This window comes from Balaenoptera acutorostrata, chromosome 2, assembly GCF_949987535.1.
Source record: "Balaenoptera acutorostrata chromosome 2, mBalAcu1.1, whole genome shotgun sequence".
In the NCBI taxonomy this organism is placed as follows: Eukaryota; Metazoa; Chordata; class Mammalia; order Artiodactyla; family Balaenopteridae; genus Balaenoptera; species Balaenoptera acutorostrata.
In genome coordinates, this window is record NC_080065.1 from 45166448 (window position 1) to 45190261 (window position 23814).

The following is a 23814-nucleotide window of genomic DNA, read 5'->3' on the forward strand; positions in this document are numbered from 1 at the left end:
AATTTAGGACGCCCATTATCTTCATGAAGGAGGACAGAGGTTTTGCTTTCCAAAATAACAGCAACAGCAGCAGCAAACACTTAAACTGTGCTTACCACGAATAATGCTAGTCATATATTAAGCTGTTTCATTTTCCTCATCTATAAATAGGGATTACATGATTATCAAATCCCCACAACAAACCTAGGAGTCCAATAAGTAACTTGCTCAAGGTCTTACAGATAGATATTATCAGGAGGCCGACTGAACCCAGCAGCCTGGCGCGGAAGCTTAAGGTCTCATTCACGCGTCTTAGGGAGGGGAAGGGACGCATGCAAAATGCTAGCTCTCTCTGCACACTTCTTTTAGTGTAAACTCTCCAATGCCTCCTTCCCCACACCACCCTTAGCCGCTTAATTGGTCAAACACAGCGCCTTTCCTTACTTTGCTCTTGTCATTCTCCCTTTTTGACCAAAAGCCTCCAGTGGGGAGAAGATGAAAGGGAGCGTCTCCACAGGCATCCTGTCTCTCTTCTTAGCGCAATCGCTAATATTCATTGAAAATCCTTTAACAGACGCATGGGTTAAGTCATTATAGGAGTATTCAATGAGCGCTCAGAGTGGGAATGCTTATCAGCAATGCAAACATTTACTTACTTTCTAGGATACGTTTTTTAACTTAAAAGCCTAAAAAAGTCTCAGACAGTTCACTCCTGAATAGAAACCTTCACCCTCAGCTCTCACCTCTGAGCCTCACTGCGCGTCACTGGCCACAAGGCGGCGGTGGCAGCCACGGAGTCGGACCCAGGGGCGGGCGCGGCGGCTCGGCCATCGCTTGCTCTCGCCTGGCGCACGGCTCTCGGCCGTGGATTAGCGTAGCTGGGGACGTGGGAGGCCGCGGGCCCCGCCCCCAACCGGCCGCGGCGGCCGCCCAGCGCGGCAGTCGGCGCTACAAGCCGAGCGGCGCGGAGGGCGCGGAGGGCGCGACCGGCGGGCAGGGGCACCGGAGTGTGCGCCGCCTTCGGGGCTCCTCTCCGCGCGCCAGGGCGCGGACACCACTGCGGCCCCCTCGGGCGGGCACCAGGCTCGGGGCGCCAGGAGTCGGGGGCAGCCCTCCGGGGCGCCGGGACCATGGCGCTGCGCGCCCGGGCGCTGTACGACTTCAGGTCGGAGAACCCGGGCGAGATCTCGCTGCGGGAGCACGAGGTGCTGAGCCTGTGCAGCGAGCAGGACATCGAGGGCTGGCTCGAGGGGATCAACAGCCGCGGGGACCGCGGCCTCTTCCCGGCCTCGTACGTGCAGGTGATCCGAGCCCCCGAGCCCGGCCCGGCGGGCGACGGCGGCCCGGGCGCCCCGGCCCGCTACGCCAACGTGCCACCCGGCGGTTTCGAGCCCCTGCCCGCCGCGCCGCCCGCCTCCTTCAAGCCGCCGCCCGACGCCTTCCAGCCGCTGCTGCAACCGCAGCAGGCGCCGCCGCCGAGCACCTTCCAGCCGCCGGGCGCTGGCTTCTCGTATGGCGGGGGTGCCCTGCAGCCTTCGCCGCAGCAGCTCTACGGCGGCGGCTACCAGGCCAGCCAGGGCAGCGACGATGACTGGGACGACGAGTGGGACGACAGCTCCACGGTGGCTGACGAGCCGGGCGTGCTGGGCAGCGGCGCGTACCCGGACCTCGACGGCTCGTCGTCGGGGGGCGTCGGCGCTGCGGGCCGCTACCGCCTGTCCACGCGTTCCGACTTGTCGCTGGGCTCCCGCGGCGGCTCGGCGCCCCCGCAGCACCACCCATCGGGGGCCAAGAGCTCGGCCACCGTGAGCCGCAACCTCAACCGCTTCTCCACCTTCGTCAAGTCGGGCGGGGAGGCCTTCGTGCTGGGCGAGGCGTCGGGTTTCGTGAAGGACGGGGACAAGCTGTGCGTGGTGCTGGGGCCCTACGGCCCCGAGTGGCAGGAGAACCCCTACCCCTTCCAGTGCACCATCGACGACCCCACCAAGCAGACCAAGTTCAAGGGCATGAAGAGCTACATCTCCTACAAGCTGGTACCCACGCACACGCAGGTGCCAGTGCACCGGCGCTACAAGCACTTCGACTGGCTGTATGCGCGCCTGGCCGAGAAGTTCCCCGTCATCTCGGTGCCCCACCTGCCCGAGAAGCAGGCCACAGGCCGCTTCGAGGAGGACTTCATCTCCAAGCGCAGGAAGGGCCTGATCTGGTGGATGAACCACATGGCCAGCCACCCGGTGCTAGCGCAGTGCGACGTCTTCCAGCACTTCCTGACCTGCCCCAGCAGCACCGACGAGAAGGCCTGGAAACAGGGCAAGAGGAAGGCCGAGAAGGATGAGATGGTGGGCGCCAACTTCTTCCTGACCCTGAGCACACCCCCCGCCGCCGCCCTCGACCTGCAGGAGGTGGAGAGCAAGATCGACGGCTTCAAGTGCTTCACCAAGAAGATGGACGACAGCGCGCTGCAGCTCAACCACACGGCCAATGAATTCGCGCGCAAGCAGGTGACGGGCTTCAAGAAGGAGTATCAGAAGGTGGGCCAGTCCTTCCGCGGCCTCAGCCAGGCCTTTGAGCTGGACCAGCAGGCCTTCTCGGCCGGCCTGAACCAGGCCATCGCCTTCACCGGAGATGCCTACGACGCCATCGGCGAGCTCTTCGCCGAGCAGCCCAGGCAGGACCTGGACCCCGTCATGGACCTGTTAGCGCTGTATCAGGGGCACCTGGCCAACTTCCCCGACATCATCCACGTTCAGAAAGGTAAAGCCTGGCCTTTAGAGCAGGTGGTGTGGAATGTGTTGTTCAGGCTGAAAGGGTGCCTTTGACAGAACTACCATCGTCTGTTTCAGATTAATATCCCACAGGTCGGGAATACAGCAGGGATGTGGACAGCCAAGCGGTGCCCTGAGCGTAGGGCGGATTGTGGGCCGGTAGCTTCCTCCTTAAAATATTTGCAGACAGGGCGCCGGTACTCTTCAGAGGAGTTTCTGAGGGTACTTTTGATGACAGTGCTGTCATTTTAGAGTTTGAATAGTTGGGTAATGAGCTTCTGGGATCTGTAATCTTGTGTCTAGGGTAGAATTAGAAGGGGACCCAAACCATGTTAGGCATCCGTTTGGACACTGGCAGTGTCACTTAGTCGTGGGTTTCCGGAAGTGTGGAAATAAGGGGGGGAGAATGGATATCTGCAAACAAAGGTAAGTCCTGCTTTCGCCCTGCACACCACTCAGTTACTGCGCTGGTAGACATCAGGGTCAGTTCTCTGAGGTGCTAGGTAGCTGGGGAAGCTTAGGAATTTCCTGCACAGGCTTCTTGCTTACAACCTTTGTAAAATGAGGTAAAAGACTCACTAATTTCAGGAAGTTTTAAGGAAATTAATCTCTTTAGGTTCGGTCATTTTGAGTTTGGAGTCTATTAAGAGTATTATTTAGGAGAATGATGCAGGGAAGCTATGTAGAATGTATAGCGTCTCTGAGGACTGTGTCGGAGAGCAGTGTTTCTGGTATCCCAGTGAGTTAGCTGCCTAGCTGCCTGTCAGAGCTCGTTTCGTTAGTAGTTCTTAGAGTCCCTAACTACTGTTAAAGCACTAAAGTTTGCAGATTGTTTTTTTACAATCTGCAATAAATAAATTAGTAATTCCTGTCAACGTTAGTCACCAACTTCTGATAGCATGCCTCGAGTGAGGGAGAATGGGGAGGGGGTGGAGTTAGGGAGGCAGTCTTGCCTGTGAATGTCTTCTGTTCAGTGTGGAGAGGGAAGAGGGAGTCAACCTTCCTGAGGTGGTGGAAACCTTGGGCCACCAGGTCTGGCCTTCAGTAATGAGACGCTCACTGCCCTGCCATGTGGACCAGTCCCCTTATGAACAGCCCTGATCTTTGACCTATTCTTCCTGGTATTGAACTAAAATTTGCCTCTCTTGATTCTCTTTCTGTTCCCTGGAACCACACAAAATAAGTCTATTCCTCACCAACATGTCAGCCCTTCAGACCTTTGGGGACAGCAGCTTCCTTCCCCTCTGCTGCAGTCCTTCCCCTTCCAAGTATGTGACAGTCTTCTAACTTACCAAAGGGGGGGGTCCTTCAGACACGTTGATCTTGGCGTTGCCCCTGATAAAATGCACCCCAAACATCTGCAGTACTAGTTTTAGTAGAGAACAGTAACTTTCTTGGCAATTTACATGTTTTAAGTGCAGTGGAAGGTTGAATTAGCTACTTGAGCAGCCATATCGCTTTTGACCTGCCTTGAACCTGCATCTACATTCCTTATGCTTTTTTGCATAAATTGCTGTGAATCCTTGACGTTTTGGATGGTGCTGGTGCCACTGGCTCTTTGAGCCTTTAATGCAGGACCTTACGTTTAAATTCCATTGTGTTACATCAGTGCTGGCCGCCTTTTTAACTGTTTCTGTAAGTTTATGCAAATTCTTGGTAAATAGTTGAAGGGGTGGAGCCAGGACAGACTCCTGCAGCCACACGCGGGTGACTGGCTACTACAGGGTTTCATCCATCCATTCGCTGGTTTTACTGTCATCAGACCACACACTCAGTCTTGTCAGGTGCTCTGCCGTTGAAATTATTTATTAGAAAAGGTGTGATGTTTGCTCGAAGGTCTATTTTGAGTTTATATGTAGCCTGTTAAACCGTGTACATAGTTTATTTTTTTAACCCTAGAACTAAAATTGTTTCCTGCTGGGATTTGAGAAACTTCCTTCATTAAAACCAGTACCATTTTTACGTTGTTTAAACAATTCAAGGGCACTAAACATAATCTTCAGGAACTTCGGAAAGAACACCAGTTGATATTCAACGTAGTTTGTTTCTGCTGTAGCCTTGGTGTGTAACGTACAGGGAACCTGTGTCCCTAGATGACGTGTCTTTAGAATGTACTGCCATTTAAAGCTATAGTGTGCAGTACATATGGCTAAAAGCATTTGTTTACAGCCAGCGTTTATCAAGGATGCTGGTGCTGGCCATTTTTAGGAACGCAGATGAGCTTTAGCCAGGCTAAAGCTTTTTGAACATGTTCTGGATGTTCACGTGGTTGTAAAGAGCAGCTCAAACACCTCCCCCCACCCCCCCGCCACCACCTCTACACAATTGCTGTTGGAATGAATCTTTCTTAGTCTGAGCACTTGGGGATTTTGTTTGCAAGTTGTTTTTTCCTCCAAGGCCTCAAAGTGTAATCATATCAGAGGCCTTACTGTGACTTTTGAGAGGAGAGCCAAAAAAAAAAAAAAGTGAAAATCTTTAAGCAGCGTATACAATCTTTTGTTGTAAGTATTTGGTCCAAAGTTTATATTTCAACTTGGGAGAAATTTAAAAATTGAAAATAGTTATTTCAAGTCTTAAGTCTTCATTGTTTACAGTAAGAGAAAAGCAGTTTCACCACTTTTACATTTTACATGTTCTAATCATATATTAAGAGACCCACATTCAGTTGTCAGAAAATGATTAGAAAGTGCTTTTTAATTACTAAAGCAGTTAAAAAGGGGAGTTAATTAGTTTTTTCCCCCCCTTAATTCTGGGGGAAAGGACAGGAACATTAGGCTCCTCTGAGCCTTTTTCTTACCCAGGAGACTGCTGCCATCAGCCAGCTTTCCTAGCGTTCTGAACCTGTGCTGTTCCATGCTGGGTCTGCAAGCCACGTGGGACTATTTAAGTTAGTTAAAATAAAATAAAGTTCAGTTCCTTAGTCCCACTAGCTATATTTCAAGTGTTTTATAGCTAGCGGCTACCACATTGGACAACAGAGGTGAGGAATATTTCCTTCCCGCTGCAGGTTCTAATTGGAGAGTGCCGAGCTGGACCGTTGGCCATAGTTTAACTGTAAGTCCTGTCATAAGTTTCCCCGGCAAATTGATGATCTTTTCACATACTTTCCCGATAGTTTGCTTTTTTCTTGGTCATCGCCTGGCATCTCCTCTCCATATAGGCTTAGGCGATAAAAAGTGAGAGGGGAAACAGGTCCTGCTAGATCCCTCTCTACAGAACTGCCCAGGCACTCAACCAGTGAGTAATATTTCTGCAGTGGGAGGACGTCCACCTGCTTTGCAGCCTGCCTTCATGTCCCATTAAGAAAATGCAACTGGTCTCAGGATGGACATCTGAGGCTGGTGAGGAACCAGCTCCAGAAAGAGGGTGGAAAACTCAAATACTCTCAAATGTGGTGGACTGGGGTTTTCTGACTACTTAGTACCGAAACCATCGTTTAAACTTAATAATGGTTTTAGTATAAGTACTTTCTGCAAAAGTGAAGAGAGCCTTGTGTTTCCTTCAGTGAAAAGGGAATGGTTAGAATTCTGATTTTTTCATCAGCTGATGAAGTCTTAGATAAACAGACCTATTTCGGTTAATGGAGTTGAGTATGGGAAGAAGGCAGTTTGCTGTAGTTTGAAGTACAGTAGGTGGAATTCAGAACCTGTTTGAATTTTCTTCATATTTTGCTTTGTCTTCACAGGAGTCCCTTAAATCTTTGTTCATGGGCAGTTCACTGATCGCTGACTAACCAGTCTGCACAGGTCCATCAGTGAGCTTTGTAACCCTGTGGTCTTGATTGTCTTTTCTTGAAATGGCAGCCTTTTATCCTTTCCCTCTTTATCGCCCCTGCCTGCAGTATGCCTTTATAATGCCGACCTTGCTGAGTTTGGCGTGGTACATAGAATATATTTCACTGTCAGTTTCCTAGCATATTCAGTTCTGTTTCCTAAGATACGATTAACCTCTAATATTTAATGAAGCTTAATCTGAATGGCAACGAGTTGTGGTGGTTTAAAAGCTTTAGGCTTATCTCTTGGGGAATATCGCAAAAGGGAAAGGCTGTAACGTTAGATGATGAGAAATGTTGGTTTCATCTTTGTTTATAAATCTGGACTAGATAGCCAGAGGGAGTCACTTAAAGGGAAATTGTATTCCAGAGAAAATCATGTAGAAGTGATTGGTTGGTAAAATGTAGTCTTAGTGTGTGAAGCGAGGATGCAGAACTAGATAAATAAACAAGGCAGTCCTGTTTTCTGTACTTGTAAATTAAACATGCAGGCAGGGTCTACTTCACTGCCCTCTGTAAACGTTCCAGATGGAGCCTTCTTTCGAACAGAAAACAGCCCCGGGACCTCAGGAATGGTACACCAGTAGTGGGCCTATCAGTCTTGTGGGGTAGAATTTCACCATTGTGCTTCCTTTCAGCACAGGGAGGGTCGGTCTTATGTCCCTCAGACATTAATTAAAGATAGCCGGAGTCCTGGCAGGGCACACGAGGTGAGGCTGGGCCACCGTGAGCCCTTCCCTCTCTGCTCCCCTTTCTCCTGTAGCTAAAAATAGCCCTGAGAGGGCGGTGCCAGTAATACAGAGAAAAGGTCTAATACGCGGGCTGTTTACAAGCTCATCTTTATTTTGAAACCTCGGCTAGAAACCGAGGTCATTCATCTTTTTTGCTTTAGCCCCGTCTTAACTGCACCCATTTCTCCTCTCCCCTCCATCCCCAGCTATTTTTTAAAGAAACTTCAGTTCCAGGCCTTAATCTTTGGCCCAGCTGTATTTTCTTAGTGAAGACGAGGTTACCGTTGGGGCTTTTGTTATAGATGACTGAATTCCTTGGTTGAAACGTCAGCATGACTGGCCACCAACAGTCTTGGTCACGATCTAGGTGGGGATACTGCTCACATCACCCTGTCACTGGTTTCTCTGACTTCTTTTTGGAGCCACGAAGCCCTCGTGAGAATCACACCGGGAAACCCAGTCTGTTAGGCTGGGCACCACAGAGCCCAAAGGAGGCGGGGACCCACACTCCCACTCACGGTCTTCTGAGGACTCTCGGACTCAGCTGGACTTTCCTCTTTATTCAGAAGTATCCTCCTCACAAGCTCCTGTCTGGTCATCTTTGGATTTCCAAAGACTGTGCGGAACCCAAACAACCGATACAAACATGACACTTTTCTTAAACTACATTCCCTCTTTTCAGGCTGAATAAAAATCTGCTGTATTGTCTCTCAAAGTGTTTTAAAACCAAAGTGTAATATCAAGTTAGATTTGATTTGCCATCAATTTATGATGATCACACACACACACACACACAAATAGCACAATAATGCTTAGCTCTGTTTAGAGAGACTGGGCCTGGAAGACCTGTACTGTCTGTCATCCCACGTTTACAGAGCACAGACTCGATTCGTGTCTGCAGGAGGGACAGACAGGACTCTGATCCTCATGAATTTTGTTTGTTTGTTTGTTTGTTTTAAATTTTATTTCTTGGCTGTGCCAAGCGGCATGCGGGAGCTTAGTTCCCCGACCAGGGATCGAACCCGTGTCCCCTGCAGTGGAAGCGCGGAGTCTTAACCACTGGACCACCAGGAAGTCCCCTCATGGAGTTTTTTGACTAGTGGCAGAGAAGCTGTGTGCCAGGTTGCTGAGAGCCCCCGGGCCTACACAGAGGAGACGGGGCTGGCCCAGGTCTGACAGGGAGCTGAGTCGGCTCTAGAGTCCCACAGGCAGAGTCTCACCACTGTGGGCCAGCCTGGCATCTGGGCGACCAGTGTGTGATGTGAGGGAAGCTTTGGGCAGACTGTTTTAACCTCTGTAAGCCCTGTTTTCGCATTGCCAGAGTGGGAACACTTCCTCATAAGATCATCATGAGGATCAAATGTTATGGTTCTTAGTAGCTGCTCACTTAAATCCTTGATTTTTTTTTTTGCAAAGTAAAACGGGACCTTTAAAATGGGAGGTACTCTCCCTTAAAAGGCAATTCCAGGGATCTTATCATCCCTCTTGGTGGCCTTTTACCACCAGAATTGCAGGCAAAAGTATGAAATGCCAAGGGGGCATCGGTATAGCAGTTGAGCGTTGTATTTTAACTCAGCTGTCCTGTATTGCACACCAGAAGAAATGGTAACGGAGGAATAAACGTCAGTGTTAGTGGGGTCACCAGTTTGCTGTCGCCAGTCCCTCTCCTCCTCCAAATTACTTGTGGCCTTGCGCAAAGCACTGGCATTTCTGAGCTTCAGTTCCCTCATCTGTAAATGTGAGGTTCATGATTTCCTAGGTATCGTTTTGTTGTTTGACTTTAATAGCACCGTTCCTGCATTGAAAATAAAATACTCCTAAGTATATGATGAACATTTCGACGTTGTTTCAGGCTAGTTTCATTAGCGTTCTATTTGCTTACGTGACTGTGTAATCTAGGAGTGTGAAAATCCTTTATCAGTTGACGTGAAAGAAGAGTCATGCACGTCTAGTTTGGATCAGCAAACATGCATGCAGGGCTTGCCCACCAGGTGCTGCGGTTGTGAAAGTGATGACTATTTGGCCTCCTGCCTGCGGGCGAGAGCTCCTAGGTGTTCCGAAGCTGAGGCGAGCTGGGTGCTGGAGCAGCTTCCCTCCGACCCCAATGAGGTTGTAATTAATAGGGCCACCAAAGAGGGAAGGTGTGACGGGCTTTTTCCCTCCTACAAACTGTACTTCGCTTTGAGTTCTAGTACTGTCTCCTCTCCGGAAGTAGAACCAGCCTTGCATTGTTGCTCTTGGATTTGTAGCTTGGTTAAACTTCAGTGTGGACGCGTTTTAGTCCGCGTCATTTCTGCTCCTTTTCTTAGAACTTTACATCTCTTACTATGATGTGACTTTTCTCTTCTGATAAATTTTATGTGTTATTTGGCAGGTAGGGAGACAGTGGTTACGGAGGGGAGCTTAACATCATTCGATTTATTCCTGGGATCCTCTGAAAGATAAACCTGATTTTATTCAACAAATATTTAAGTGCCCATCATAGGTCAGGCACTATAAAGATGCTAGGGTTGCATCAGTAGTCACAACAAAGATCACTGCCCTTGTGGCGTTTACATTCTAGCAGGGTGGAGCCGCAAGGGAAAACACACAGTAAGTAATTATAATGTACGTCAAAGGATGATATGTGTTAGGGGAAAAAATTAAAGTGGAACGGTTCAAGTGGGGATGGGGAGGCAGGAGGCAGAATGAAAAGGGTGATCGTTGAGGCCTCCCTGAGAAGGTGAGATTTCAGCCGAGGCCTGGAGGAGGTGAGGGAGTTAGCCAGGCAGGTATGGGGCAGAGCTTCTCAGGCAGAAGACGCAGCTAGAGCAAAGGCCTTGGCACGGGTGTGTGCTGGCCAGGCAGGAGGAGGCCAGGTACTTGGAGCTAAGAGGGTCTGAGTAGGAGATGAGGTCCCAGAAGGTTCAGCTTATAGGGCTTTAGAGGTCATTGTCAGGATTTGGAGTAAAAGCTCAAGTGAGAAGGGAGCCATTGCAGGTGTTGAGCGAAGGAATGATGTACCAATAGACCTTGGAAGAGACCTAGTCCAGTTGGTGTGTTGAGAATAGAATGGGAAGGGGGGAGGGGGTCAAAGGTAGGAGCAGGGAGCCAATAATCTAATAATCCAGGTGAGAGATGATGAGACAGTGAGGAGGGGTCCCGCTCTAGGTATGTTTTGGAGATAGAATCTGCAGGTTTTCCTAAGGGATCAGATGTGGCACCTGAGAGGAAGAGGAGTCATCAAGGGTGACTCTGGTTTTTGGCTTCACCAACACTGAGAATGGAGTTTCCGTCAGCTGAGATGAGGAAGGCCGTGAGCGGCACAGAGGCGGGGATGGGCCGTCAGGACCTGAGTGTAATGCTTTGAGACTGACAGCCTCCTGCGTTCTGTTCCACATCTACCCCACCCAGCACACGCACAGTCAAGCCTCAGGTCGAGTTCTCTTCCTTGGAGTATCCCAGCCCTTTTCCAAGTCACCATCGCTGGTGGAACGCTGACTGGTGCGCCAGAGACGATACATTGCTTGGTTAGTGTTCGGGGGTCAGAGTTTTTATGCTCCTCTGGTGTGAAGTTCCACCGTTTTGTGCGTGCATAGTAAGTACTTAATGAATGCTTGTTGAATTAATGAGGTAGGCACTCCTGTAAGTATTTTTTGGTTGATTTTGAAATAGATTTCTTCTGTGATTCATAGAATGTTTTTGTTTTTCAATTTATATGATGATGGATAACAGGGTTTAAAAGTGTACAGGAAATAAAGATAGGATCTGGATATGGTTTATGGGTGAGGTCATTAACATGTGAGCGATTTAAAAGTCTTAGACTTAAGTATCTACGAAATGACTTTCCAAAATTCATTGGGGCAGCGGGGAGGAAGTTTGAAAATGCTTTATGTGCCAGAAAAATTAATATTATGTACCTCAGGTTTCACTTTATATTGATTCCTGATGTTTAAACTTGTGTATATCCTATACTTCTTTCCTCTTCGGTAACCCTTCATGATAATACTTTTACTGGGGTCCCTTTTGCTTCATTCGAAGCGTATGATCCAGAGTGGGTGCATTCACCCTGTTGAGTGACTTGGATACACAAAGTACTGAGGTGCTGAGCAGGAGGTACTTGCCCTCAGGGAAGATGCAGTTCCATGAGGGAGGGAGGATGTGTGTGCAGAAAGTTGAAATGGGAGGTAGATCTCACTTAGTGCCTGTATAATAAGAGTGCGTGGGAGTCCAGAGGATGGAGACTTGCTGTCGTTTGTGTTAGAGGTTTGGGTGGTAGCACTGGTTTTCCCTTTGAAAGATAATTGTATTTTGACTTTTGGAGGAACATTGATGGACGGTGCATGGTTGATCTTGGGAATGCTTTAGGATAGCTTTGATAAGCATATGAAAGCTGATACTCTGCAAGCGCAGGGCTCAGGTCAGTGAGCGAGGCTGACAGGGTGAGTTAGCTGTCACTGTACAGCGTGACTCATGCAGTCGTGGGCACGTGCCATGGTGTAAAGTAGGACAGAGGAGACATGATTAACTATGCGGAGTGAACGGGAGAGTCCAAGGGTGGCTTCTCCCAGTCTCAGTCTAAGAAGAGTTTTGAAAAGCAATTGGAAGTTTGCCTGGTAGGCAGAGCAGGGAAGGGCATTCTGGGCAGAGGGAACCATATGTACAAAAATCAGGGATTAAATTCTGGGTGCCTCGCACAGTCAGCCTTGGAGTGGTTGCAGCTGTACATGGGCCCCACCCTGGAACTGTTGAATCTGAATGTCAGGAATGTGTGGCCTAGACATTGATGTTCTTAAGAAAGGTCCTCACGTGATTTTGATGTGCTGCTGGAGGTGATGGGGGGAGCATCATGGAAGATCAGACAAGGGTATTGATGTGGTCGGGCCTGCACTTCAGATGCTCAGGTCCTGGAGACAGGTGTGAAGGGTGGCTCAGCGTAGGGCAAGATGGGGAGTTCTTGCAATGATTCAGGCAAGACGTGGTGCAATCCCAAACTGAGGCAGTGTCTGTGGGAGTGGGGAGGAGGAGACAGAAGGGGCTGTTTGCCACCAGGAGTGGGGCAAGGAACAGGAAGGAGTGTAAAATGACCTGCACACTAGGGCCTGTGGACCTATCAGTGGAGATGCTTGGAGCTGGAGCGGGGTCTGCAGACTACAGCCTGCGGGTCCAACCCACCCAGGTGCCTGTTTGTTTATAGCACTTGAGCGAAGGGTGCTTTTTACATTTTTTAAAGGTTCCATTTTTAATGGTTATATAGGCCTCGATTTTGCCTCGTCTTGCAAAGCATCAAATATTTACTGTCTGACCCTTAAAGAAAATGTTTGCAGACCCTTGACTTGGAGGTCCAGCGGGTCAGGGAGCTGGTGTCTGTGTAGCTATGCCACCAGTTTTGACTGTTTGCTATGTGAGCAGCAGTGTTGCGGGCAGTCACATCCACTGTGTCCAATTCTGTTCAGGAGTGGGTACGGCAGCAGGGTGGCTGTGAGCCTGGACCCCCAGCTACGTGGGGCTGAGTTCCCACCAGCAGCTTCTCTCAGCCTCAGTTTCTTTGTGTGGACCATGGAATAACCACTTTCTATGGCAAATGTCTTTAAGCATTAACCATTAGCTGTTGTATTCGTTTGCCAGGACTGCTGAAACAAGTTACCACAAACCGGGTGGCTTAAAAAAAGTAGAAATTTATTCTCTCACACACAGTTCTGGAGTCTAGAAGTCCAAAATGAAGGTGTCGGCAGGGCCACACTCCCTCCAAAGGCTCTAGGGGAGGCTCCTTCCAGCTTCTGGTGGTTGCCGGCACTCCTTGCTGTTCTTGGCTCCAGTCTGCCTCCGTCTTCACCTGGCGTTCTCCCTGTGTGTCCCTTTGTCTCCTTTTCTTTTAAGGATGCTAATCACGTCAGATTTAGGGCCCATGCTAACGCAGTACAACCTCACCTAAACTAATTACATGTGCAAAGACCCTGTTTCCAAATAAGGTCACAGTCACAGTTTCCAGGTGGATGTGAATTTTGTTGGGGGGGAGATACTGTTGAACCCAGCACAGCTGTTAACTCCCCTGCTGGGTACCTGTGGGAGCTGAGGCTCGGGGACGTAAAATGATTTCCAGGATTACACAGCTAATAAGGAGACAGCATTTGAGTTCACTTTTTGCCTTGACCTGGGTCAGTACTCTTTATGCTACAGTAAGTAGTACGTCTGCTAGAAAATTGAGTTTTATCCTGTAGGCAGTCAACAGCCAGTAAAGGTTTGAAACTGAAGAGTGACATCGGAATTGTGATAAAAGTAGGGAACATCCTTTGGGGGCTTTCTGTGTGCCAGGCATGATGCTTCACATTTTATATGCATTATATCCATTTACACCTCATGGGAGATTTTGAGGTATATTCTCTCTTTGTCCCCACTTCGCAGACTGGAAGTGAGCCACAGAAACCTAACTGTGAGCCCTTGGGGGCATCCCTCACCCAGTGCAGCCTGGTCCCCAAGAAGCTGCTCCTGTGGGCTGAGTACAGGCCGGCGGAGGCTGATTAGTAGACCAGGCTCGAGGCGGGCTTTGGAAGAGCAGGTGAACTGGAGACACCTGCCAGGGAGAGTGGTAGGGCTGGGTGAGGGGTGGCTCTCTTGAGGAGTCTAGAGTTACCTTTGAAGTTTTACGTTTGGGTGACAGAAAGTAGTGATGCCAGGAATAGAAATAGGCAGGTTAAGAAAAGGAGAAGGATTAGAGGGAAAGAGAAGGAATGGGGCTGAAGGGAGTCTTAGAAATCCTACTTTCTGGGTTTCTTTTTTTTTTATTCTACTTAGTTATATTGACATCTGTGATTTTCACAAAAGCCCACCTATTGCCCGCAGTGAGACATCTTTAAAAACTAGTAAATGGCAACATGGGTAATCTATAAGTTTTCATGCTTTTTGAGTTGTATTTCATGTCTATCTTAAAATGACATATTTCTAGCTGCTTTGTTTTGGCTTCAGCTGGTTATTTACGACTAGTTCAGGAAGTCCAGATGCGGCCAGAGTAAAGACTCAGAGCCAGTGGAAACCTGGTCCCTGCCAGTGTCAGGAAGCAGGAAAACCCCAGGGTCAAGAGTGTTCCTAAGTTTACAACAGCTGATTTAGAAATTGTCTCCAAAGCTTAGTGATTATAAAGCCATGTGAAGTTCCCGTCGTAAGGGCCACAGCAGACGGCACTAAGGACAGCGATTGATGCTGGGCTGGCTGCTCACCGCTGGTACCACCATAGCTTAAATAGCAGTTGGTTAACACCAGGGTTTACAATTCCAATTCTAAAGTTAAAAACTAGACATTATTTGAGAAGACTACTGGAAAGAAAGATTCTTTGAAAATATTACTCTAACTGTAGTACGAACTGCAGCCCTCAGAGAAGCAGTCGTGGCAATCAAGGATCCTGGCTTTGGGCGTGTAGCTCACATCTCCCTGGTTTCCATTCTAAAGGGCCGGTGCCACCTCGCTCTCTTCCTGCCCCATCTAGAGGGGCCTATGTGTTTAGCAGCTTCTATTAGATTTATTTTAGCTTGGACCTCCCTTTATCTTCCTAGAAAAAAAAGAAACTAAGGTTTACCTTTGGTTAAAGGTAGTTTCCAAAGTTCACTTTTCTCTTAGGTACAGGTATGTTTTGTTGTATGTCAAAGGTCATTTAAATTCAAAGTGCTGGCAGCTTGCGAACATACCTAATGCCACTTTATTTGTACAGACCAGTATTCACGCATGTATATCAGGAAACAAAAGAATTAGGAAATTAGGAACTATGAACAATGGACCTCAGTCATCAACTGTATTCTCTGAATTTAAACCATTATATGGATTCTGTTTTACAACATCAGTTGTTTTTTCAAGTTTTATTGTATGTTATGATTATCAAGGATATTCTTTCTACCTTATTTTATTATGATTTTGTGGGTATAAAATCTTTAAGAAAAAAAAATGATACATGCTTTTCCTATTCTCAGATGTTAAAGTCTTTATCTGTATTTGCTTGGCCATAGGCAAATCAACATTTTCACCATTGTATCCAGACGCTGCTGAAATAAAGATACTGTTTTACAGAATTCTCTTGAATCTATCACCCTAGTATCTTTATCACAGATTTAATATTCAGTATCAGCTGAAACATAAGAGCATTTATTATATGTAAAATTTCCTAGCGATGAAAAGCTTATTTTACCAAATGAGCCACAAGAGATGTAATCACGTGATTTCCCTCTTCATTTTTGGAACAAGGTGAGCTGTGTGAATGTATGTACATAGTGAGTAAAAGTAATCAAATGTTTTAAGATGTGGTACGCTCAAGTGAATGCTTTCATTCATAGTAAATGTCATTCTGCCCTTACACTTTTGGTGATTGCTGAATGAAGCTATAAGGACTGCTTAATTAGGATATAATAAGGCTTTTACCTAGAACAAACGACTTCTTCTTGTACCTTCAGGACCAAACCAAGCTCAGAGGCTTGAGTTCTTTAAATGATTAATTTTTTCATTATCAAGCAACCAGGTTTTTGTTGTTATTGCTTTTTGCAATTTATTATCCTTGTCCCGAGACCCTCTTCCCTCCTTTTAAAATGACTCAAAAGTTCTCTTTGCGAATTGAAAGTGAATTTTAAATTAATTATATCTGAATTTTGATAGTTCTTGGCTCTAAGGACACTTAATCCCTTCAAAAAATTGCCGTCACTGACTTGAGTTCAGTAGTACTATTCGTGCCCTCCAGAGTTTATTAATGTGGTCCAAATCTGGAGCCCACTTAGTAGGATGTGATTCAGGAATAGAATTTTGAGGGCCTGGAGGCAGGTCAGGGGTTGCCTCTCCCTGAGATGAGGCTTCTGGAGGGCTTGGCGAGGTGTGCTGTGTACCGGGGCTGGTCCGTGGGGCTTTGAGACCTCAGGGAGGAGGCAGCCCCCGTCGGGCAGGTACAGGGAACTGCTTGGGCTGGGAAGTTGGGCAGCCCAGGTTCATGTGCAGCTGACACCTCATAAAGTTGCTTACCTTGTCTAAGTTTCCTGGCCACCTCTGAGAGAAGAAAACGAGACCCGTGAGGTGCAGACCACAGCTTTTGCATAGAGCAGGTGCTCACATGGGACTGTTTTGCCTGGATGGACGGCCGTCCTGTCTCTGTTACGTGCATGTCAGCCTTTGTCTTTTGAGCCATTTTACTAAAAAAAAAAAAAAAAAAAAAATCAAAAAGTAAATATTGGAGCAGAGAGGGGAATCAAGGAGGAATCAACAAGTGGGTGGGTGGAGACCAAAAGGAGGAAGGAAAGGGGAGGGGAAAGAGTTAATGGGGAGTTAGCAGGGACCCAGAGGGGTGGGTACCAGTGATGAGAGGATAAGAGCAAAGTAGGCCACGTTGACCAAATTAGCATTCTCTTTCAACATTTTACGCATACGAGGGAATGAAGAAAAACAGGTCTAGTCGAGTCTTGGGCAACTTCTGTGCAGCTGTCCCTGTGCCCTTCAGCCTGTCTCCTGTTCTGTCCCTCACACCAAGGCCTGGGTTTTCTGGGGCAGGGTCTTGGGAAGACAGAAAATCTAGCTAATGTTTCTGGCACATTCATGATTTCAAAATTAAATAAAATGCTTTTTTTTTTTTTTAAGGGAGAAAATGTAGCCTTTGGATCCCTGTTGCTTAGTGACTGGGCCTTTTGTATAATTGGTCTGAGGAGGGACAAAGCATACTGAGAGTAAGAGAGTTGGTTGAAGAAAGGAAGGCAAAGTTCAGGTGCAGAAACTGGTGGGTTGGGAGCCTTTGGAGCAGCCAGCAAGCCCTGGGGGGGCCTGAGGGAGGTGGAGGAGAGGGCCTTAACCAGGGAAACTGGACAACTTCTTCAGCTGAATTTAGGGCCTCCCTGGTTAAAATGCCTGAGGCACTGCAGTGGTTTTTCGCCCCCGTCTAGTTTTGCTGGGTCAGAAGTTGCCAGGAAATTGCTTTCTCTCTGCAAATCAGAAGGAAACGATACAGCAGAGTTTAATGTAGTGTGACTGTATTTGCTAATGTGCTTTAGTTCAGCTGGTAGTGGGTTCTTAAAATGTGCTAATTGACTAGATGACACCAGAGCTTCACTGCTCTCATTTTAGAAAAACCAGAATGGCAATAACATGCTTCCTAAACAGTTTTACTGATGTACATAATTTAATGGCATGCTGTGTAAATAACGTGATGCTTTTGAAAATGGTGCCGGGACTTCCCTGGTGGCGCAGTGGTTAAGAATCCGCCTGCCAATGCAGGGGACGTGGGTTCGAGACCTGGTCCGGGAAGATCCCACATGCCACAGAGCAACTAAGCCCGTGCACCACAACTACTGAGCCCGCGCTCTAGAACCCACGAGCCACAACTACTGAAGCCTGTGCGCCTAGAGCCCGTGCTCCACAGCAAGAGAGGCCACTGCAATGAGAAGCCCGCATGCCACAACAAAGAGTAGCCCCCGCTCGCTGCAACTAGAGAAAGCCTGTGCACAGCAACGAAGACCCAACACAGCCAATGAATAAATAAATAAATTAATTAATTAAAACAAAAAAAAAGAAAAAAATGGTGCTGACTTCCTGGATTGTAATTAATCTATAAAATGAGCTTGTTTGAGTTTGAGCCCTTTAAGGTTATAATATTAATGAACTTTGTCATAGGATTGATTTCTTTATGTTTTTATGTTCACCACAAACACGTAATATTCCTCTGAAATTGAGCGCATGTGGATTATGAAGCAGGATGCTCGCTCCAGCCTGAGCATGCTTTAAAACTGTGCTCACATTGTAAGATACCAAGCACATGGTAGGAGAGGGCTGGGAGTGAATTTAGGACATGAGTTCTGCTGGGTTTGGTGATGGTGAAGCAGGCAAAGTGCCTTTCCCTGAGACTGGGCAATTGCCGTAAGTATAAAGATGAACCTGTTAGGAATTTTGCATGTATAGAGTCAGCTAAGAATGCCAAAGGAGTCTGGGAGATTTTGTTAATAGCAGGTCCTAAAGCAAAGCTGAAATACTGGTTTAGTTTTCCTTTTACCTCTCCAAACGTGGAAAGGGAAGGACCCTTTTCAACAGAGTGGAACAGAGGCCCTGCCTGGAATGTTAAGTGGGAAGTGGCAGGGCAGGCAGGCAGGGAGGAAGGGTGGGTTCTTTGCCAGGAGTTAGCTGTGGGACTTTGGACAAGTCACTTAGCCTCTTGTTAGAGAGACTGAGAAAACTGTACCAAAAACTCATCTAAAGCCCTTATAGTGCATTTAAAAAAAAATCTGGGACCCAACTCTGCCCTTCTCACCGACGAATCAGCTCTCCCGGCTTCCCCAGTGGGTGCCTTGCCAGGACAGAGTGATGGATGAGAAGGAAGTCCTCAGGGTTCCTGCCCCACCCTTTGGAATAAAGGCTTAGGGTGATCAGCTCCTGGGTGAACCTTCTATCCTGTGGAGAAATTTTAATAACTTGTCCAGCTGATTTAGTAATTAGATTGTGTGCTCAGCGGAAGATTCCCTCTCAGCCTGTAAGCCTTTTTAGGAGGGGCTGTCTTTGTGTTCCTTTCTGCCGCCCTCTGAGGAAGAAACGTCTGAAATGTGTCCAGCTCAGCCCGGTGTCCTGAACGGGAGCTGGGTTGCTTTTGCCTGTTTGGGAGCGCGGTCATGGGTGTGGTGGAAATATATTGCCCCACTTTCATTAATACTTTTTCCCGTACTTCAAATACACTTTAAGAGTTTATTTTCAGTTGTGTAACTTGGGGAGGCTGCACCATTTTTCATTTGTTACCTTCTTGTTATTTTGTCTTGTTATTGTTTTTGTTTAAATGAAGGATATAATACTGCTCTGTGTTGTCAGCCCCTTCTTATTTAATGTCAGAATTTAATACTTGCCTCCACCATTTTCTTTTCATAGTAAAATCTTATTTTTCTCAAATATTATTCCATATAATGTCTGTCTTTTAGCCCGAGAGACAGTTTTACAGTTATGTACTTAGGCTCCCATTCTAAAATGTGTTTCCCTCTGATCCCTCCTATTTTTAATTTTCTTTCATTTTTTTTTTAACATCTTTATTGGAGTATAATTGCTTTACAAGGGTGTGTTAGTTTCTGCTGTATAACGAAGTGAATCAGCTCTACATATACATATATCCCCATATCCCCTCCCTCTTGGGTCTCCCTCCCACCCTCCCTATCCCACCCCTCTAGGTGGTCACAGAGCACCAAGCTGATCTCCCTGTGCTGTGTGGCTGCTTCCCACTAGCTACCTGTTTGACATTAATTTTCTTTCATTTTAAAACCACTGCCCTAACCATAAGTGTTATGGGGTCTTCTGTTTAATACAACAGCAACTACTTTTCACCTTAGGCTTTATTTTATCATTTCTCTCCCTTAATTCTCTGATTTTCCTTTTCTGTTATGAAAGCAAGATAGCAATGTGATGTTTATGAGAGGAGAGGCGTGGCAGGGGATAGATAGCTTCTAAATTAGCCACCTAAAAAGTACAGGTTTGGAAAACCCTTGCCTGTTTTTTTATTGATTGCATGATAAAAATGTGTGTTCCCTTTGCTCTTGAGATTCTGGGCCATGGTTTTAGCTTTTATTTACACTCCTCTTGGGTTTGGTAAAAAATGCAGTACCGCTGAGAGAATACTTAAAAATATGCTGTAATGCTTTGTTACAACTCTACAGCTGGTTGCATGGTACCTCTGCAGTTGTTTCTTAAGCTACAAATTTTTCAAGCTATCCTAGAAGTAGCAAGTCTGTAGTGATCTAACTCTGCTCCAGTAGTTTTCTTTCTCCAACTCTCACTCCTTAGAAGCTAAACCTGATTGGAAATGTGGCTGTCTCTGCCTTCCTTGTGATACTTAATATTTTAAGTATGAAAATACGTGAAGCATAGAAGTGTGTACAGATAATTCCCAGTTTGAGAAACGGCAAACTGTGAGACTACGCCATTTGTGACAAAACCCAAGTGCTAGTTCTATTACTTAAACTGTTTTTCTTACATCTAACCAACGTTTGTAATATAATTTCTATTGGAAAAATATGTACCCACTTTGATCTTGAGAGAACCCAGAATTTAGAAATTCAGTAGGTTAAGAGAGAAGCTTCAGGGAAACTCCAGAAAGTACTGGATTGGCCAAAAAGTTTGTTTGGGTTTTTCCTTAAGATGTTACCGAAAACCCGAATGAACTTTTTGACCAACCCAATAGTTCTGTTTGTCAGTCCCCAAGTGTTTAAACACCCATGCTATTTGTTCAGATGGATAGCTTGAGCTGTTTAAAGGATGCCACTTTTTTTTTTTCCTGTTTACTCTCAGACGGTAAACCAGTTAACTTCCATAATTAGCTTACTGAATGACTTGACTTTATCTTTCTCATAAGAAAGCAAACACACTAAACCCTTAGTGTTTGTTAAAATGTATAGGAAGAACTAACCAGAGGATTGTAAGATGAATATTTAAAAGCAAAATGGTTTTCTTCTTAAAGGAAATAATTTTTTAAACTTTGAATAATATTTTACAAAAGATAACTTTCTTTTTGGGGGGTTTGGTGTTGAAGGTCTTTGGGGTTGTCATCCTGAACTTTAACAGCCAGCTGCTTAGAGAAGAACTGGACTGCTGTCTCAACTCAGGAACTCTTATGATTTTTCAAAAAGTATATTGCTGGGACTTCCCTGGTGGCACAGTGGTTAAGAATCCACCTGCCAATGCAGGGGACACGGGTTCGAGCCCTGGTCCAGGAAGATCCCACATGCCATGGAGCAACTAAGCCCGTGCACCACAACTACTGAGCCTGTGCTCTAGAGCCCGCGAGCCACAACTACTGAAGCCCGCGCGCCTAGAGCCCGTGCTCCTCAACAAGAGAAGCCACCGCAAGGAGAAGCCCGCGTACCGCAATGAAGAGTATCCCCTGCTCGCCACAACTAGGGAAAGCCCGCGCACAGCAACAAAGACCCAGTGCAGCCCCCCCAAAAAAAAAGTATACTGCTATCAGCCTGTTTTATTGTTAATCATTTTTCTTCTGGAGGTGGATCTGGGGGAAAATCAGTTTAGCTACATTTTAGTTAAAAGAGGTTGTTGCTGTTGTTGTTTTAAAACTTGCTCTAAATTTGTGGGTCCTGTTTTGTGGAGACATGATCTTCCTTGATTATACCTAGCACTCACTCTTCTACCAGAGTTTGTACATTTATAGAATGCTGTTTAATACATATGCTGCCTTGTATAGATTTTTAATGGTTTCAGGCATGTAAATCTTGTCACATCAAAAAATAGTCCCTAAAATAGGAAGTATGTCTCTTTTTAAAAAACAAATCTTATATCTCCTCCTATTTCCTTGCTACTTGCAATCCTGATGCATCCTGCTAATGGATTTGAATTGCATTAAGTGCGTTAAACCAAAATTCCAAGTGAAATTGGCCTTTGGGTGCTTACTCTCCTCAGTGTTTTTTTCTGTCCTTCCTAGTTTGCAAAATAAAGTAATTTTTTGCTGGGATGTCCAGCTGCACTAGAGCAAACAAAGGCAAAGCCCATCCAGGGATTGTATGTTACTATTTTTGGTGGTAGTTCTTAATTTATATAATTTTCCAGTAGGATCTAAGTCCGGGGTGGGGGGTGGGGCGCATGGGAAGAGAGGCCCCCCTGCCCCGTGTAAGTCTGAGCTTACATTTTCAAAATAATGAAATATGTGCTGCTTTTTCGATGTTTTGTTTTGTGGCATCCTAATCATATGCTACAAAGATAAGAAAATCAGACATCTTATAAATATTAAAATCAGACATCTTATAAATATTAAAAGGCTTTGCAGGTACAATTAGTGAATTGAATGAGGTTCGTAAGATTCCAGAGGGAAATTTTCAAAACCTATATGGTTTATTTTACATACTCACAAGGTCTTCTGACTTGCACGTCAGAATAAAAGTCCGGGACCTGCAAGGGAGGTGGGAAGGGAGAAGGGCAGTGCGGGAGCCCCAGCTCTGGGGCAGGGGGTGGGGAGGCCTGGGGTCAAGGGGAGGAGAGGGGACAGCTGATCCTCAGTGGCCCAGCCCTTATCCCCTGCACCCTGCCCACCGGCGCCCACCTTGCTTTTTTGCCTCTTCAGGGTCCAGTTTCTTTTCTGAATATTTGTAGTGTTTGCTTTGAAGTCATTGTGCACTCAGATCCCATCTCCTCCGCCTCTCTCTGGGTTACCGTTGACTTTGAGGCTCAAAGAGGTTGGGTGGCTTTCTCAGTTCCCTTGTCATAAAATAGCAGTAATGTCTGTTGCAAAGTAGCAGCAGGGTTAGAGTTGGTACACGGAAAGTGCCTCGCCTATATTGTGACTATTTTTGGCCGCTACCATTTACTGTTATCTACGCCTGTTCCCTGCCTCTGCCCCCTCCTCCCCCCTTTGTCCTCAGCACTGCCTGGCACGTAGCAGGCCCTCCGAGCATTTTCCCTTGTGACACAATCACGTTATCTTGGAGAAAGCCATATTCAGCTCCTGTGCAGAATTCTGTGCTTTGTGGTCCTGTTTCACTTCATGTCATGGTTGTGTGCCTGTCCTCAGTGTGCTTTGCGAGGTGGTTTCCTCGAGAGCTTCCGGAGGGTGGGGACTTGAACGTTTCTTGTGAGTCCCCCGTGTGCCAGCTCTGTGCTCTACACGTTAGACCCTCCATAAATGTTGGTAAACAAGCTGAGATTCTAGCCCCAGAGCCCAGCTGTTTGGGGCTCTGTGTTATTTAGTAAATAAACTTACAGTTGGGAGAAAAGTGAGTCTTAAATTCTCGGCTCCTTTAGTATGTACACTCAGAAAGCTTAAAGGTGTCAAATGCCAAAAGGCATTCAGGCCTTGGAGAGATTTTTTTTTTTTTTTAACTTTTGGGTTTATTTATTTATTCATTTATTTATTTATGGCTGTGTTGGGTCTTCGTTTCTGTGCGAGGGCTTTCTCCAGTTGCGGCAGGCGGGGGCCACTCTTCATCGCAGTGCGCGGGCCTCTCACTGTCGCGGCCTCTCTTGTTGCGGAGCACAGGCTACAGACGCGCAGGCTCAGTAGTTGTGGCTCACGGGCCTAGTTGCTCCACGGCATGTGGGATCTTCCCAGACCAGGGCTCGAACCCGTGTCCCTGCATTGGCAGGCAGATTCTCAACCACTGTGCCACCAGGGAAGCCCCCTTGGAGAGATTTAATACTTGTACTGTATCCAGGAGTTTTGAAAATGTATGCCGATGTGATTCAAGTTGTGAAAACTTCAGTCTTGTTCATTTGTAAGTTGGTTTTACGGATGCACGTCTGCAGTCTGCAGTTCTGTGCAATAGAATGTCATTTCTGAGAATATGGTGATCTCATCTGGAGTCTGGCAAGCTGCAGGTTCGTTGACATTGGCACAGCTCAGGGCCAGGTTTCCGAGCTCCTCTGTGCTGGACTCTAGTAAGTAGAACAAGTAATACCTGCAGCATATTCGCAGGACAGGCCACAGCTGCTGCACAGCTGCCCGGGGGTCTGCGGGGGCAGGGCGCCGGCGCCTGTCCTCTGTGTTCACACGGTGGGCCTGGCACCTCGGCCCCGAATCACATGAACAGTCAGATCTCCTGAGACTTGGCTCTCTTGACTTCTTGTTCTCGCTCTCAACCATTTGAAACCTACATTTCATATT

At 46.8% G+C, this 23814-nt stretch overlaps 1 protein-coding gene across 2 annotated transcripts in view; it reads left to right on the top strand.

The window, feature by feature from the left end:
* The first annotated feature begins 875 nt into the window (after window positions 1-875).
* Window positions 876-23814, top strand: part of SNX18 (sorting nexin 18) — a 77261-nt gene continuing 54322 nt past the window's right edge. The window contains exon 1 of one of the 2 annotated variants that reach the window (XM_028162164.2): window positions 876-2733. In XM_028162164.2, coding sequence (XP_028017965.2) covers window positions 1110-2733 — 1624 coding nt within the window. In that variant the 5' untranslated portion in view covers window positions 876-1109. The remainder of the gene's footprint in view (window positions 2734-23814) is intronic. The other variant, XM_057541617.1, reaches the window with a different exon arrangement.